Below are 18,544 nucleotides of genomic sequence, written 5' to 3'. Positions count from 1 at the left end.
ATGTGACCATGACCTCAGACATGTCGATGTCATGTGACCATGACCTCAGACATGTCGATGTCATGTGACCATGACCTCACAGACACGTCGATGTCATGTGACCATGACCTCAGACACGTCGATGTCATGTGACTATGACCTCACAGACATGTCGATGTCATGTGACCATGACCTCACAGACATGTCGATGTCATGTGACCATGACCTCACAGACATGTCGATGTCATGTGACCATGACCTCACAGACACGTCAACATCAAGCAGAGTGACTTTCACATTATTTTTCACTCATTCACACCAGTCCAAAACTGCATTGTGACCCCCCAAAAAAAGTTGTTTTGGAGCAGACCTCAGCTGAGCGACTTTCCTTCCACGACGCAGAAAATGTCCTCCAGAGATTTGTGCACGCACTCTAGGAAGCGCCGCACGTCCCGAGCCGGGTAGCTGCTGACGTTGCAGCCTATCCAGTCGTCGTGGACGCCGTAGCCCACGCCGAAGCCGTCGGGCACGACCGGGGCGAAGCCGCCGAGGTTGACGGCGGGACTGGTGAGGGTGCTGGTGGACAGGATGTTGTGGTTGATGGCGGCGTAGGCGGGGTCGGTGTACAGGCTGTGCAGGGGCCGACCTTTGGAGCCGGCCAGGTAGCGCAGGGCGAACAGGTGGCGGTCGAAACCCTGACCTGGACACAGAAATGGGACGTTAGGATTCAGGCTGTGATGTAAGAGAAGTGGTGAAAATGGAGGAAGGCGGCGACACGCACCCATGGCGGCCTCCTTGGTGAGCTGCCCGTGGTACTTGGAGCATTGTTGAAGCATGGCCTGCAGCTCCGCCACGCTGTGCTTTCCCGCCTCGCGGACGAAGGCGTGCGAGCATCGTTTGGTAAAGGCGGTGGCGGGACGGATGGTCTCCGTGCGCCCGTGTTTGAACGCCGCCGTGCTGCAGGACTCGTAGGTGGCGACCGTCTGGCCGTACTGCCTCAGGAAGCCCATCTGGAAGGCCAGCTGGGCGATGGCGTCCGGGCTCAGCTTGCTCTTCTTCAGCTGCTCCTTGCCGCCGCGCTTGAACTGCATGGCGTCGATGCTGAGCTCCGACACGGCCGAGTCGAAGTTGGCTTTGGCCTTCTTGATGGCCTCCTCCAGCTCGCCGTCCAGCTTGAAGTCAAGGCGGCGCACGGCGGCGGGGGCGGGGGCGGGACCCGGGTGCACCAGGGGCCTCTCTGTGGTGTCTTTGAAAATCTCGTTCTGGAAGCGCAGCACGGCCACGCCGTCGCCCCACGAGTGCTCAAAGTTGATGGCGGCGTTCCCGTCCCGGGAGAGGATGACGCTGAAGGACTTGTCGTACCAGCGGTTGCAGCCGTCGCCGTGCAGCATGTTGTGCGACACGTGCACGGGGTCGCTGAGGCTCACGTCGTCCAGGCACAGACAGAAGACGGCGCTGTCGACAACGCGTAGATCCTCGCTGTTCCCGGCGGCTACCAGCTTGTCTCGAAGCCCCGCCCACACGTCTCTGTTCTCGCTGGTCAGCACCCCGACAGGGAAGGCCGGCGCCGGCGTCTGGTCGGACAAGACGTACTTCAACTGGGACTGGATCTGGGCGGGCTCCACCAAATTGCCGCTGCGGTCCACGATGTCAAACACGTACATGTGGCCTCGCCTCATCACCAGCAGGTGGCGCCCTTCCTCGTCCGTGAAGAGCTCGTCCCGCCCCGGCTTGGGAATGCGACTGGAGTTGAAGAGGCAGAAGTACTGCGACATGTCCAGCGGGTAAGCGTTGAGCATGTAGGCGCCGTACCAGGACAGGGAGGGCGGCACCCAACGGATCAACCTCTTGAAGGCGTCCGTGTCGCTCTTGGCCGGGTTGAGGTGGAACACCTCCGGCGCCAGCAGCCCGGCCCGCAGCGTCTTCATGAAGCGCACGGCCGAGCACACCATGTTGCTGGCACGCACCAGCTGCTCGTTGTACTCGCTCCTGGGGTCGGGGTTGAAGGACATGAAGGGGTTAAAGTTCAGCACCACCGGCTGGCGTGCCGACAGGTACATGTCGAACCACGGACCTGCGGGGACACGCAGGAACATAATGATGGAAGTATGTCATTATACTGTATATTATTACAATCATGTCATTATACTGTATATTATTACAATCATGTCATTATACTGTATATTATTACAATCATGTCATTATACTGTATATTATTGCAATTATGTCATTATACTGTATATTATTGCAATTATGTCATTATACTGTATATTATTACAAGTATGTCATTATACTGTATATTATTGCAATTATGTCATTATACTGTATATTATTACAATTATGGGCCTGCAGACCATATCATTATTGCTCATACTTCAAACTTTATTATTATTCTTTCTTTTTTTATTATAGTTCCAAAACTTCCTCTTACCGACACCACGGCCAACGGACCCCCACATATGTTATATCATCGGAAAGGTGCCGCTCGCACTGATGGGGGAAATCTAAATTGGGAACGTTTCGTGTTACCACGGCAACGCTATTCACCAAAATTTTTTAAAATTGGGCCAATTTAATCGGTACGTTCCTTTGGTCTAATACGAGACAAACCGGCCAACGAACCCCCACATATGTTATACCGTCGGAAAGGTCTACTTTCCGCTTATGGCCGTATTTGAAATTGGGAACATATGAAGTTACCATGGCGATGCTATTCAGGAATAAACAAAAAAAATGTCACGAAGAAACCAAAAAAATGGGCCAATTGAACAGGTCTTTGGTCTAATACGAGACGAACTGGCCAACGAACCCCCACATATGTTATACCATCGGGAAGGTCTACTTTCCGCCTATGGGCGTAGTTTAAATTAGGAAATTTTCAAGTTACCATGGTGACGCTATCCACGAATAAACAAAAAAATGTCCCGAAGAAACCAAAAAAATGGGCCAATTGAACAGGTCTTTGGTCTAATACGAGACGAATCAGCCAACGAACCCCCACATATGTTATACCATCGGAAAGGTCTCCTTTCCGCCTACGAGCGTATTTTAAATTGGGAACATTTCAAGTTACCATGGCAACACTATCCACGAATAAACCAAAAAAATGGGCCAATTGAACAGGTCTTTGGTCTAATACGAGACGAACCGGCCAACAAACCCCCACATATGTTATACCGTCGGAAAGGTCTCCTTCTCGCCGATGGCCGTATTTTAAATTGGGAACATTTCAAGTTACCATGGCGACGCTATTCGCGAATAAAAAAAACCCTTTTCTTTGGGTACACACCTTTTTAATAGCCAATATTTCCAGCACACCTGCAAGTTGACCTCCTCTTGTAGCTCAGCTATACTTTCACGTAGCTCAGTGCTTAATGTCTCTTTTTGTTCACACACTTGTCTACTTTAAACCTGCCTAAAAAGCTTTGACTTGATTTTTTACCTGTTAGCATGCAAACGATAGCATGCTAGCAAGCTAAATTCAGCTTGCTAACTTTTTCTTCTAAATTTACACTTATTTTTTCAATTTCCTTAGCCTTTGAGTCCTATCAGTTGGTATACGAAACATGCTGACTACTATGCTATGTGTTAGCATTTTTATGTAAACATGCTACTGTTTTAGGCTAGCTCTGCGGCTCATTTTGTACAGAGACACCTAAAACTCCCGCATTCAGACACTCGGCATCTAATAAGTACGGCGACCAGAGATCCAAGGCACAGAGAGCAGGCCCATCAACATTTTTGTGGTTTAAAAGTGAGAAATATGTGCTCCCGCTAGCATGTTTTGTTCTGATTATTATTGTGTGAACGCTCCAAACATTCACACATGCTTTTCTACAACAAAATTCATCCATTTATTATTATTATTATTATTCTCCAGATTTTGGCGCGCTCTGTTCAGCCTATTCGGGAATCGCAGGATTTCCCTTGACAAATTCCAAAAATTCCCACATTTCCCAGAATTCCAGGTTTTCTGGGACAATTTTCCCATTCAAAATGAATTGGCCATTTTTCAAACTTCCACCATTTTCACATTCTTCAAGCGATTCAAAGCATTCCACCTTCAACACATTCCACCATCCTGGAAATTCAAACAACCCTTTTTCCAAATTCAAAAAAAATTCCAGGATTTTCAAGAAGTCCTGCTTTTCCAAAGCGCCATTTCCACCCTTTTTTTCTGGCGACTACTCCTCCCACATTTTTCCAGGTATTTCAACCGTTCTACCATCAAAACATTCCTCTTAATCAGGACAAAAAGGAAGTTGTTTTTTGAACTGGAAAATTTCCCAGTTTCCCCATAATTCGATTTCTCAATTCAACATGTTACCGCTTCCAACATTTCTCGACTGATTTGAAAAAGGTCAACACCAACCATTTCAACTCATTCAGACCATTCAGGTTTTTTATCATTTTCAAAAAAAATCCCGCTTTTCCCGAAATTCCAAATTTTTTCTGAAATTCCCATTAAAATGAATGGAACATTCTTCAAAGTTCCACAATTCCCACATTTTTCATCTGATTCAAACCTTTCCAACTTCAAAATATTCCGACTGTTCAGGAATTGTGTGCTCTACTTCAAAAATTGTAAAAAAAATTCCCGGATTTCCATAATTCCTTTTTTGTTGTTGTTGCATTTTCCCCATTCAAAATGAATTGGCCATTTTTCAAACTTCCACAATTCCCACATTCTCCAACCCATTCCACCTTCAACACATTCCACCATTCTGGAAATTCAAAGTACCATTTTTCCACATTCAACAAATTTCCAGGAATTCCCGTTTTTTGGTAACCTATTTCCACCCTTAAGGTCGACTACTCCTTTCACATTTTTCAACCCATTTCAACCGTTCTACCGTCAAAACACACCTCATATTCAGGACAAAAACCAAATTGGTTAAGGAACTAGAAACATTCCCAATTTTCCCGAAATTCCAGGAATTTCTCAATTAAAAACTGTTAGTAATTCTTGACCAATTTAAACAGTTCCCACACCAACCAATTCAACTCATTCAGGACATTCATGCTCTTTATCATTTAAAAAAATAAAATCCCACTTTTCCTCAAATTTCCAGGAAGTTCCCATTGAAATGAATGGAACATTTTTCCAAGTCGTACAATTCCCACATTTTTCAAGCATTCCAACATCAACACATTCCACTCATCCTGGACATTCTAACTAGCACTTTCCCAAGTTCCAAACCAGATTCCGTTTTTCCTGGAAATTCTAACTCTTCAACATTCCAACTTTCAAACTATTCTTCCATTCATTCTACATTCTATCAGCATTTAAGTTCAACTTCTGTTTTGGAGCATTCCCACCTCATCCAGTTATGTTTTATTATTATTTATTTATAAACAAAATGCAATTATACTTTTGTATTTATTTAGATACCTATATATGTTTTCCGATTAAGTCTATTGTTCCTTATAAAAATTCCAATAAATATTACGTTGAATGAAAAGAAAAGTTGTGGGTCAAGGTGCACCGGAGATGTAGCTGGTGTGATTGTTGCTTTTATCCTGAGCCAGCAGATCTTCTTGCAGGCTCTTGCCCTCCCCAGTCAGGAAGTCCTGAGCCAGCTTCTCTGTGGTTCTGAAGGAGGACAAGAACAAAAACTTTAGGCAATTTAAAAACCCCCGTAAAACTAGGCCTGGGCGATACATCTATTTTATCGATAAATTGGAGTTTCTGGTTGCAGACGATGAATCCAGTTTTTCCCCCCAAGGAGCTTTCATAGCTCACGTCCTCCCCCTTATTTCCTTCAGGGAGATTCACACACACATAGCAAAGCATGGCTAATGCTAACACAAACGACAACATGGCGTTTTTTTCCAAAGAAAAGAAAAATGTGTGGTCGGTGGTTTAGATTTGTGGCAACAGACTTGGCACAAATAGCTGCATGCTGCAAAGTTTGTTTAAAAAGAGGCAGCAGAACAACAATCCTAGTCCAGCATCTGAAACCGAAGCATCCAGCCGAGTGCGGCAAATGCAATATAAAAATAAATATATATATATATTAGCTACAATAGCTAGATTTCATCAGTTTACTTTAAAAAATAATAATTGTACACAAAGTCCAAAGTTTATCTGCTCTAAAAAGAACCCACTTAAAAAAATAACAATTTTGCTAAGATTAACCCCAGATTTCCACTGGATGCGAAACGGCAGCGGACTCTTTCCCTTTTTCTCCAGGCCAATGTGTCTATTGACCTAAAGACATGTCACCAAAACAGTTTGAAAAACAAGTTATGATTTTACTCAACAGAACAGCAACAGTGCAAAAATATCATCCATTTAAAAAATAATTTCATTAATAAATACATGTCCTTCGTGTGCTTTTAGCTCAGTAGTCAACTGGCTCGCCTCTCACACTGGCAACCCTGGTCGGCCAAGAGAGAGAGAGTACACAATCACAACTGTCTGTGGTTGACAGCTATGAACAACAAAACCGGGGGCCCCTGATTGGGTGGGGGCCCCTGATTGGGTGGGGGCCCCCGGACTCAAGCCGGCTTGCGGTTCAACGTATGGGCAAATATACACACACTTTCTATATTTACCACTAGCCACAACAAATTTGCTCAATTTAGCTCAAATCTGCTGGTGTTGGACAGGAAGTCCTGCACAAACTGGTTTATTTTCAAAATAAAATACTCCATTTTCAAGGTGGATCGTATTTTACACTCGTCAAAAGTTTCCAGACTTAATTTCCCCTGGTTGACACAAATGGATGAGCACATGCTGATTCTGGAGGTCCAAAATGAACATATCATACACAGGCATATCCCGGGCAGCTATGTGGGGATACGGGGGCCTGTGTCAAACGCAAGCATTGCTTGTAGTAAATCAAATATTTGGTGAAAAAATTGGGAGATTTAATTTTTAGGCCGCATCGCCCAGGCCGACACAAAACTAAGGAAGGAGGTGGAATAAAACTTACTGGAAGTGGTCGTCGTCTAAAAGAGGCTTCTGAGCGGCCAAATACCTCCTGATGGTGTCCTCCAGCTTGGGAATACCTAACCTGCATCAGCAATGACATTCTGTCAATCAAGTTGAGATTGTCAAAGTGTGGTAGCACCAGTGTCAAACTTGTTGTCATCGAGGGCCACACTGCAGGCACGGCTGCCATTAGAGGGCCGCTCGGAACAGTAAATCATTCAGGAATTCGCATATAAATTTTTATATTTTACATTAAAGACTTTAAAAAAAAACATGACAAAAATAATACAAAAAATAAAAATAATAATTTAAAAAAATAAAAATAATAAAAAACATGTGGATTTTACCACTGTTTTTTTTTTTTTTTTTACAGAAAAAGTCTGGCAACTTAGTTGCCAGACTTTTGGTGTTTTTTATTATTATTTTTACGCTCGAATGCAGCTGAGATAGGCTCCAGCACCGCCCGCCACCCCGAACGGGACAAGCGGTAGAAAATGGATGGATATATAAATATATATAAATAGAAATACAGTAACACTGTTTAATTTTATTTTGGCAACTGAGCTGCCAGTTTTTTACCATAATAAAATCAACAGTGGAGTTTAGAGTAAAAAAAACAAAAACTGACAGCTCAGTCAACAGAATTTTACTGTAAAAAAAACAAACATTGGTCGTTATTAGGGATGGCCGATAATGGCTTTTTGCCGATATCCGATATGCCGATATTGTCCAACTCTTTAATTACCGATACCGAAATCAACCGATACTGATATCAACCGATATATGCAGTCGTGGAATTAACACATTATTATGCCTAATTTGGACAACCAGGTATGGTGAAGATAAGGTACTTTTAAAAAAACTATAAAATAAAATAAGATACATAAATTAAAAACATTTTCTTGAATAAAAAAGAAAGCAAAACAATATAAAAACAGTTACATAGAAACTAGTAATGAATGAACATTTGTAAAATGAAGTGTTAAAGGTTAGTACTATTAGTGGAGCAGCAGCACGCACAATCATGTGTGCTTACGGACTGTATCCCTTGCAGACTGTATTGATATATATTGATATATAATGTAGGAAGCAGAATATTAATAACAGAAAGAAACAACCCTTTTGTGTGAATGAGTGTAAATGGGGTGGGTTGGTGCACTAATTGTAAGTGTATCTTGTATTTTTTATGTGGATTTAATTTTTAAATTTTTTTTTAAAAAAACGATACAGATAATAAAAAAAACGATACCGATGATTTCCGATATTACATTTTAACGCTAGTCGTTACCCTAACATGCTGTAAAAAAAATTATAAATCCCTACATTTTACAGTAAAATCTATTGGTCATTTTTATAGTGTACAAATTGATGGATAACTTGCTTGGAAATCATAAGTTAAGCAGATATTTAAGTATTTATTTGGATTTTGACCAACAAAGTTAGATAATATATTTGTTGCAATATTGGACGCTACTTTTTCCTCTATCAAACTAGAAAAAAAAGTACGGTAGTAAGAAAATAAGAAAGTTAAGTTAAAGTACCAATGATAGTCACACACACTAGGTGTGGTGAAATGTGTCCTCAGCATTTGACCCATCACCCTGGGAGGTGAGGGGAGCAGTGAGCAGCAGCGGTGGCTGCGCCCGGGAATCATTTTTGGTGATTGAACCCCCAATTCCAAGCCTTGATGCTGAGTGCCAAGCAGGGAGGTAATGGCTCCCATTTTTATAGTCTTTGGTATGACTCGGCCGGGGTTTGAACTCACGACCTACCCATCTCGGGGCGGACACTCTAACCACTAGGCCACTGAGCGGAAAGTAAATATAAGGTGTTTTATTGACACACATTATTTCCAGGCTTTTGCTGTGGAGTGTCAGATCTGATCTAGTGGTACGCCAGAGAGTGTCAGATCTGATCTAGTGGTACACCAGAGAGTGTCAGATCTGATCTAGTGGTACACCAGAGAGTGTCAGATCTGATCTAGTGGTACGCCAGAGAGTGTCAGATCTGATCTAGTGGTACACCAGAGAGTGTCAGATCTGATCTAGTGGTACACCAGAGAGTGTCAGATCTGATCTAGTGGTACACCAGAGAGTGTCAGATCTGATCTAGTGGTACACCAGAGAGTGTCAGATCTGATCTAGTGGTACACCAGAGAGTGTCAGATCTGATCTAGTGGTACACCAGAGAGTGTCAGATCTGATCTAGTGGTACGCCAGAGAGTGTCAGATCTGATCTAGTGGTACACCAGAGAGTGTCAGATCTGATCTAGTGGTACACCAGAGAGTGTCAGATCTGATCTAGTGGTACACCAGAGAGTGTCAGATCTGATCTAGTGGTACGCCAGAGTGTCAGATCTGATCTAGTGGTACACCAGAGAGTGTCAGATCTGATCTAGTGGTACACCAGAGAGTGTCAGATCTGATCTAGTGGTACGCCAGAGAGTGTCAGATCTGATCTAGTGGTACACCAGAGAGTGTCAGATCTGATCTAGTGGTACACCAGAGAGTGTCAGATCTGATCTAGTGGTACGCCAGAGAGTGTCAGATCTGATCTAGTGGTACACCAGAGAGTGTCAGATCTGATCTAGTGGTACACCAGAGAGTGTCAGATCTGATCTAGTGGTACACCAGAGAGTGTCAGATCTGATCTAGTGGTACACCAGAGAGTGTCAGATCTGATCTAGTGGTACACCAGAGAGTGTCAGATCTGATCTAGTGGTACGCCAGAGAGTGTCAGATCTGATCTAGTGGTACACCAGAGAGTGTCAGATCTGATCTAGTGGTACACCAGAGTGTCAGATCTGATCTAGTGGTACACCAGAGAGTGTCAGATCTGATCTAGTGGTACACCAGAGAGTGTCAGATCTGATCTAGTGGTACACCAGAGAGTGTCAGATCTGATCTAGTGGTACACCAGAGAGTGTCAGATCTGATCTAGTGGTACGCCAGAGAGTGTCAGATCTGATCTAGTGGTACACCAGAGAGTGTCAGATCTGATCTAGTGGTACGCCAGAGAGTGTCAGATCTGATCTAGTGGTACGCCAGAGAGTCACTTACTTAAATATTCAAACAGTGTTACATTACTTTATTACTCTTGTTTTCTTCTGTATATTGTACAGTTTTTTGTATATTGTAGTGAAGTGAAGTGAATTACATTTATATAGCGCTTTTTCTCAAGTGACTCAAAGCGCTTTACATAGTGAAACCCAATATCTAAGTTACATTCAAACCAGTGTGGGTGGCACTGGGAGCAGGTGGGTAAAGTGTCTTGCCCAAGGACACAATGGCAGTGACTAGGATGGCGGAAGCGGGGATCGAACCTGCAACCCTCAAGTTGCTGGCATGGCCGCTCTACCAACCGAGCTATACCGCCCCTATACAGGATTGCTTATTGTTTTTATTGGATAGTAGTCTGTTTATTTCAATTATTATTTTTTATCTTTATTACTTATGTGATCTATTTTTATTTCATATTTGTTTCCACTACCGCACCCTAAATTGGAGTCCTTAATCTCGTTATATGTAAATAGAATGACAATAAAGTCCATTCTTCAGAACACCTCCAGTCAACTTCAACCCCTGACTAACACCCTCCCCCCTCCACATCCCACCTCCCCGAATTGTAAATAACCAAATGTAAATAATCTAATGTATATACTTGTTCTTATGCTTTCTGAGCTCACTATGTTGTCTGCTCACTGTACATATCCTACCAAGTCACACCTACACTGTTACAATGTCCATTTCTCTGATGATGCAATTGTTGATGACTGAAGTGCTGATATCAACCAAACCCTCCTCATCCCACCCCCCCCGGATTGTAAATAACATAAATAATGTAAATAGTTCAATGTATATACTCTGATGATTAACTTGTGTGATGACTGTACTATGATGATAGTACAGTGGTTCTTAACCTGGGTTGGATGGAACCCTAAGGGTTCGGTGAGTCGGGCTCAGGGGTTCGGCGGAGGTCAAGACACACCCGACTCATCGTGTAAATAAAAACTTCTCCCTATCGGCGTATTACGGATACGACAACAGCAGAAGTCAGACTGATTTGCAGGTGTGTCATTTGTTGTGAGTTTATGTTGGTTTTGTTGTTTGAACAAGGTGATGTTCATGCACGCTTCATTTTGTGCACCAGTAAAACAACATGGTAACACTTTAGTATGGGGAACATATTCACCATTAATTAGTTGCTTATTAACATGCAAATTAGTAACATATTGGCTCTTAACTAGTCATGATTAAGTACTTATTAATGCCTTATTGTAACCCTAACCCTCTAACCCTAACCCTAACCAAATAACTCTAAATTAAGTATTTGTTACTTAGAATATGTTCCCCTAGTGTCCAAAAAACTCTAAATTAAGTCTTTGTTACTTAGAATATGTTCCCCTAGTGTCCAAAAAACTCTAAATTAAGTATTTGTTACTTAGAATATGTTCCCCTAGTGTCCAAAAAAACTCTAAATTAAGTATTTGTTACTTAGAATATGTTACCCTAGTGTCCAAAAAACTGTAAATTAAGTCTTTGTTACTTAGAATATGTTCCCCATACTAAAGTGTTACCAAAAACATATAACTTTGTCTTGAATTTGAAAAAAAAACAAACATTTTATTTTTCACTAAAGAAGGGTTGGGTGAATGCGCATATAAACGGCTGGGGTTCGGTACCTCCAGCAAGGTTAAGAACCACTGTGATATTATACATATATTTGTACCATGAATTGATTAACGTGGACCCCCACTTAAACAAGTTGAAAAACTTATTGGGGTGTTACCATTTAGTGGTCAATTGTAGGGAATATGTACTGTACTGTGCAATCTACAAGTTTCAATCAATTCTATTCTACTGTTCAAACTGTGTGTAATGTTACAGTGGACAACATGGTGAAATATATTTGTTATATAAAACTCCTCCCTTGGTTTTAATGAATATGTAGGCCTACTACGTCAGTGTTTTTCAACTTTTTTTGAGCCAAGGCACATTTTTTGCGTTGAAAAAATGCGGAGGAGCAGAAATCATTAAAAAACGAACGACAGTAAAAAGTTGTGGCAATTGTTGGATATGACTTTAAAGCATAACCAAGCATGCATCACTATAGCTCTTGTCTCAAAGTAGGTGTACTGTCACCACCTGTCACATCACACCCTGATTTATTTGGACTTTATTGCTGTTTTCCTGTGTGTAGTGTTTTACTTCTTGTCTTGCGCTCCTATTTTGGTGGCTTTTTCTCTTTTTTTGGTATTTTCCTGTAGCAGTTTCATGTCTTCCTTTGAGCGATATTTCCCGCATCTACTTTGTTTTAGCAATCAAGAATATTTCAGTTGTTTTAATCCTTCTTTGTGGGGACATTGTTGATTGTCATGTCATGTTCGGATGTACTTCGTCTTTGCGCCACAGTAAGTCTTTGCTGTCGTCCAGCATTCTGTTTTTGTTTACTTTGAGTTTCGTTCTGCATAGCCTTCCCTAAGCTTTAATGCCTTTTCTTAGGGGCATTTACCTTTTGTTTATTTTTGGTTTAAGCATTAGACACCTTTTTACCTGCACACTGCCTCCCGCTGTTTCCCACATCTACAAAGCAATTAGCTACCTGCTGCCACCTACTGATATGGAAGAGTATTACACGGTTACTCTGCTGAGCTCTAGACAGCACCGACACTCAACAACAACACCATTTGCAGACTACAATTACTGGTTTGCAAAAAATATTTTTAACCCAAATAGGTGAAATTAGATCATCTCCCACGGCACACTAGTGTGCCACGGCACAGTGGTTGAAAAAGACTGTACTACGCTAGTTTTCTGAGCTGCAGAGCAAACATCGCCCCTAGCGGTCAAGTGTGGAACCCCCCGTGCACTTTGACCTGCATTCAGACAGTGTAGGAAGGTGACCTTGTGAAGGTGTCTCACCTGGAAAGGTGTCTCACCTGGGCAAACTCTTCTGATAGTGCATGCTGGGCACGACGCTCCTGTGCAGGAAGTCGTCTCTGCTGCCGCTGCTGCTGTGGTCGCGCTTCCACAAGCTTCTCCATGCGGCCACTCTGGAATGAATGAACCCGGCATGCTTCCTCAAACATTGCGTTGACATGACTGGCGAATACAAAAGTTTGAATAAGAAGTTTGCAGCACAAAGACAGCTGTCAGGTGAAGCTAACACGTTAGCAATAGCAGCTAGCCGTCGTTAGCATCAGGCTACTTCCTTAGCTTACTTGCTCGCAAACGGTTTGTTTTGTTATAAAAAAACAAAAAATGTTTTAAAGCTTGTGACGAAACGTCACCCCGCACGGAAAACTCTACCCTGAACGTTTATGGTCATACAAGTTTGTTTTTTTACTAACACGTTCGCGTACATTCAAGACAGGAAGTAAAAATGTGCAGGTTTGTCACGTGACCTTCATACGCTTACGTCATGTGCGTAAGAACACGCCCACTCTGTGTCATGAAATGTGGGCGGGGTTAAATGGCCTCAAAAGCAGGCTTGAATCACATTTGTTTTGGCGACAATCTGCAATCAAATCTATTTACCAATTACAATGAAATAGAAGCAGAAAGTGCAATATACTCGACAAGACCGTTTATTTAAGACATATAAAGATGGAGGATGACAAGTATGAATTGATTAACGTGGACCCCGACTTAAACAAGTGTAAAAACTTATTGGGGTGTTACCATTTAGTGGTCAATTGTAGGGAATATCTACTGTACTGTGCAATCTACTAATAAAAGTCTCAATCAATCAATCAATGGGGTGATGTACATTATTGGCTTTTCCTCAAGATTCTTATCTTGCCGGTATTTTCTTAAAGTGATGTTGTTTTTGGGACACTAAGAAAATGAAGATATTTTAAACATTAATTGTGATGGATACATTTTTTAAATTCAAATTCTCCAAACAAAGCCGTCCACAAATAACTTTGTCACTTCTTCTCTTCTATAAGATTTATGGACAAAAAAAAGATGTGGAAATATACCATAACCAACTAAATCTCCTAAAAACACTAGTTTATAATATGTATATACTTGGATATGTTTTTGTACCTTTTTTAATAGGTCGTGCATGTATATTTTCTTACCGTGTGTTTCTTTTACAGTTCTTACAATCTTACTGTGAATCTTGTTGCTAATTATGCCATTGTTGTTGTTAAAAAAAAAGCTTTTAAAAACTAAGTAAAAAAAAGACGTTTAAAATATTACATATTTATTTGTATAGAAATAAGTAGGCTGAGATCCCTGCAGTGCTGTCTTACAGCCAGCAGGGGGCAGTGTTGACCCAGTCTAAGTATATTTGTCGTAAATCGTGCAGTTGTCGGCAGCAAACTCAGTAAAACTCCCTTTTGCAAACTCAAAATGTGACAGAAGTGATTTACTGATGGTATATTTGTGTGAGTTTTTAAGTAGTTTAATGACTTTGCCTGTGCAGAACTCGACGTTAGAAGTTGAGGGTTTGTGTTGCGAGTCGAGATCACTCTGGCATCGACACGTCGAGTCTGGATTTTCAGAGGCGGGAGGGGCGGAGAGAAGAACCCGGAAGTGCAGTTAGCAAACAGCAGCAAAGTCCGCCAGCACTTTGCAGCTCCGCAGAAACTCCAACAACATTTTTGATTTCTTTAAAAAAAACTTCTCTAGCGCTGCTATAAGATGCCCGAAATGCACGCACCGAGGTACGGACACGAATGTTGCTGGTTAAGTTAGCATTAGCCGATGGTTACTTTGTTTAAATGGCGTTTTCTTAACGTGTGTCGCCGCCATAACCGGTGACGTCATTGACGCTATGCTTTGATTGATTGATTGATTGAGACTTTTATTAGTAGGTTGCACAGTGAAGTACATATTCCGTACAATTGACCACTAAATGGTAACACCCCAATAAGTTTTTCAACTTGTTTAAGTCGGGGTCCACTTAAATTGATTCATGATACAGATATATACTATCATATATACTATCATCATAATACAGTCATCACACAAGATAATCACATTGAATTATTTACATTATTTACAATCAGGGGTGAGGAGGGAGGGGGGGGTAGAATATGGACAGCAGGTAGTAGAGAGAGAGAGAGAGAGAGAGAGAGAGAGATCAGAAGAAAAAGTATCTGCATTTGATTGTTTACATTTGATTATTAGCAATCCGGGGAGGGTGTTAGTTTAGGGTTGTAGCTGCCTGGAGGTGAACTTTTATTGCGGTTTTGAAGGAGGATAGAGATGCCCTTTCTTTTATACCTGCTGGGAGCGCATTCCACATTGATGTGGCATAGAAAGAGAATGAGTTAAGACCTTTGTTAGATGGGAATCTGGGTTTAACGTGGTTAGTGGAGCTCCCCCTGGTGTTGTGGTTATGGCGGTCATTTACGTTAAGGAAGTAGTTTGACATGTACTTCGGTATCAGGGAGCTAATTTGCACTTGACGCAGGAGGATCGAGGCCACGCGGTGCAGCGCGGGTGACGGACTGGAAGGCTTCAAGGCTCACGCGGTGTTCCAGGAGATCAACAAGAAGCTCCAGGAGGTGATCACGTGACTTTGCGACCTCGTCCGACACTCAAGCCTTGCACTCTCTCTCTCTCCAGGAGGGCGAGAAGTTCGTCAAGAAGATCGGGGGCGTGTTCGCCTTCAAAGTAAAAGACGGCCCGAATGGACAGGAGGCCACGTGGTTGGTGGACGTCAAGAACGACCGCGGCTGCGTGCACAATGACACGGGTGAGGGGCACGACCTTTGCCCCACTCCATCACTTATTAACATCAGTCTAACTTGTGTGTGTGTGTGTGTGTGTGTGTGTGTGTGTGTGTGTGTGTGTGTGTGTGTGTGTGTGTGTGTGTGTGTGTGTGTGTGTGTGTGTGTATGTGTGTGTGTGTGTGTGTGTGTGTGTCAGCAAAGAAAGCTGACTGCACCATCTGCATGTCCGACTCAGACCTGTTGGCCTTGATGACGGGAAAGATGAACCCTCAGACGGTGAGCACCGACTTCTTTAGCTGGCGTTGTATTCACCTCACGTCACATTCAATGTCAGGCCTCCAATTTTAACTTTTTAAGGTCAAGGCAAGTGTTGCTTTAAAGGAGGGCTCACTTTAGGGCACCAAACAAACATTACTTTCATTCCAGGCAGGGGCTCCAAAGCATGCATGCACTCGAGTCCCATAAGTCCAAAACGCGCCCAACCAAGTCCCACGGGAAGGCGGGTAGAAAAGTCGGGCAAAAGTCAAACATTTAAAAAAATCACACCCAGGTTCGAGTCCCACAAGTCCCGCCACCGGCCGCGCAAGTCCCCACCAAACAAACATTACTTTCATTCCAGGCAGGGGCTCCAAAGCATGCATGCACTCGAGTCCCATAAGTCCAAAACGGGCTAGCCAACTCCCACGGGAAGGCGGGCGGGGAGAAAAGTCAACAAAAGTCCCAAAAATTTTCACAATACCTGTGTGCACAAGTCCTGCTGCTGGCAGCGCAAGTCCCAGGATGCCCAAAATATCCAAAACGCGCCCAGCTAACTCCCATGGGAAGGCGGGGAGAAAAGTCCGCAAAAGTCCCAAAAATGTTCAAAATACCTACCCGGGTTCAAATCCCACAAGTCCTACCACTGGCCGTGCAAGTCTCAGGATGCTCAAAATGTCCAAAACACACCCAGCCACGTCCCACGGGAAGGCGGGGAGAAAAGTCGGAAAAATGTTCACAAATCACACCCGGGTTTGAGTCCCACAAGTCCTGCAAGGCAGCAAAAGTCCCAAAAATGTTCAAAATACCGAGTCCCGCAAGTCCCGGGATGCCCAAAATGCCCAAAACGCGCCCAGCCACGTCCCACGGGAAGTCAGGGAAAAAAGTGAGAAAAGTCAGCAAAATGTTCAAAAATCAAACCTAGGTTCGAGTCCCACAAGACCCGCCGCCGGCTGCGCAAGTCCCAGGATGCCCAAAAAGTCCAAAACACGCCCAGCCAACTCCCACGGGAAGTTCAAAATACCTACCCGGGTTCGAGTCCCGCAAGTCCTGCCGCCGGCCGCGCAAGACAAGGCATTGAAGCTTAGGGAAGGCTATGCAGAACCAAACTAAAACTGAACTGTCTATAAAGTAAACAACAACAGAATGCTGGACGACAGCAAAGACTTACTGTGGAGCAAAGACAATGTACATCCGAACATGACATGACAATCAACAATGTCCCCACAAAGAAGGATAAAAACAACTGAAATATTCTTGATTGCTAAAACAAAGTAGATGCGGGAAATTTCGCTCAAAGGAAGACATGAAACTGCTACAGGAAAATACCCCAAAAAAGAGAAAAAGCCACCAAAATAAGAGCACAAGACAAGAAGTAAAACACTACACACAGAAAAACAGCAAAAAAAAGTCAAAATAAGTCAGGGTGTGATGTGACAGGTGGTGACAGTACACCTACTTTGAGACAAGAGCTATAGTGATGCATGCTTTCAAGTCATATCCAACAATTGCAACAACCACTTTTTACTGTCAACTGAGTTTCGCTTTTGAATGATGTCTGCTGGTGGTGTGCCTCCGCCTCCTCCTCCTCCTACGCATTTTTTCAAGGCAAAAAATGTGCCTTGGCTCAAAAAAGGTTGAAAACACTGTCATAAACACAGCACTAGGGGGCGCTTGTGGTTAAAAAACACAGCTCTAGGGGGCGCTTGTGGTTAAAAAACACAGCTCTAGGGGGCGCTTGTGGTTAAAAAAAACACTGCCTTTAACAACAACTTTGGCCGCAACTTTATGAAAAAGCTGCCGCAAAGTCAAACATTTTGGGCTGCAACAACGCCCAGAAGAAGATGATCTGTCACTCAGTCACTTGATGTTGTTGATCACATCACTAATGATTGACAGGAGCCAGGAACAACTTGTTGATGTATTTTATAATATAATAGTTAGTGGGAACATGTTGGACATCAGGTAGTGAGTGATGGCAGAACAGGTGTAGTGAGTGATAGAACAGGTGTAGTGAGTGATAGAACAGGTGTAGTGAGTGATGGTAGAACAGGTGTAGTGAGTGATAGAACAGGTGTAGTGAGTGATAGAACAGGTGTAGTGAGTGATGGCAGAAGAGGTGGATGAGAAAGAAGAAGTCAAAGTCTTAGTGGTAAAGGTGGAAATGGTTTGATCGACAGCTCCAACACACTTGTCATAAGCTCTTGTCCCACTTTCCCTCCGCAGTTAATCTGTCTTGCTAACTGTCCAACTCTCTCCTTGGTCAGGCCTTCTTCCAGGGCAAGCTGAAGATCACAGGCAACATGGGCCTGGCCATGAAGCTCCAGAACCTTCAGCTGCAGCCCGCCAAGGCCAAGCTGTAGAGTGGACGACTCAAAGATGGACTCTGTGGAAAAGTAGAAACACGTCTTTCCTAATGACTTGTGATCCTTGTCATTTAGACATGTCACTTCTTTTCTTCAACCATCAATGACTGAGCATGATGGGAAGGTAGTGGTAGTGGTAGTGGTGGACATGGTAGTGGTAGTAGTGAGTCGGCCATGTCAGAAGCTGCCTGCCACGCGTTGAGCAGCAAATGTGTTTACTGGCGCTGACCCACTTTCTACTGCAGCTTTCAGTCCGCTCCACCTTTTCTGTGCTCACTCTGGGATTATTAATGTTTTTGTAGCCCACAGGGATACTTTGGA

The 18,544-nt window shown here is 43.2% G+C and overlaps 2 protein-coding genes across 8 annotated transcripts in view; one reads left to right on the top strand and one right to left on the bottom strand.

The window, feature by feature from the left end:
- The window catches only part of cpt2 (carnitine palmitoyltransferase 2), a 34,556-nt gene that overhangs the window by 511 nt on the left and 15,501 nt on the right, over window positions 1–18,544 (bottom strand). The window contains exons 2-7 of one of the 5 annotated variants that reach the window (XR_009824729.1): window positions 12,855–12,968; window positions 6,918–6,998; window positions 5,466–5,572; window positions 761–2,053; window positions 239–679; window positions 23–139 (exon numbers count right to left, since the gene is read on the bottom strand). Coding sequence is in view for 3 of the 5 variants with exons in the window: in XM_062038458.1 (XP_061894442.1) it covers window positions 351–679; window positions 761–2,053; window positions 5,466–5,572; window positions 6,918–6,998; window positions 12,838–12,959 (1,932 nt within the window). In the remaining 2 variants the exon portion in view is untranslated. Of the gene's footprint in view, window positions 1–22; window positions 680–760; window positions 2,054–5,465; window positions 5,573–6,917; window positions 6,999–12,837; window positions 12,969–18,544 lie in introns of those variants that run through there. The other 4 variants (XR_009824728.1, XM_062038456.1, XM_062038457.1 and 1 more) reach the window with 4 other exon arrangements.
- scp2b (sterol carrier protein 2b) overlaps window positions 14,402–18,544 on the top strand; it is a 5,463-nt gene continuing 1,320 nt past the window's right edge. For all 3 annotated transcript variants that reach the window (XR_009824741.1, XR_009824742.1, XM_062038576.1), the window contains exons 1-5: window positions 14,402–14,588; window positions 15,341–15,434; window positions 15,496–15,625; window positions 15,799–15,878; window positions 18,125–18,544. The exon at window positions 18,125–18,544 is cut by the window's right edge. Coding sequence is in view for 1 of the 3 variants with exons in the window: in XM_062038576.1 (XP_061894560.1) it covers window positions 14,566–14,588; window positions 15,341–15,434; window positions 15,496–15,625; window positions 15,799–15,878; window positions 18,125–18,220 (423 nt within the window). In the remaining 2 variants the exon portion in view is untranslated. The remainder of the gene's footprint in view (window positions 14,589–15,340; window positions 15,435–15,495; window positions 15,626–15,798; window positions 15,879–18,124) is intronic.

This window comes from Entelurus aequoreus, linkage group LG27, assembly GCF_033978785.1.
Source record: "Entelurus aequoreus isolate RoL-2023_Sb linkage group LG27, RoL_Eaeq_v1.1, whole genome shotgun sequence".
NCBI classification, from domain to species: Eukaryota; Metazoa; Chordata; class Actinopteri; order Syngnathiformes; family Syngnathidae; genus Entelurus; species Entelurus aequoreus.
Note: the sequence above shows the minus strand (reverse complement) of the source record. Positions and strands in the feature narration are given on the sequence as shown.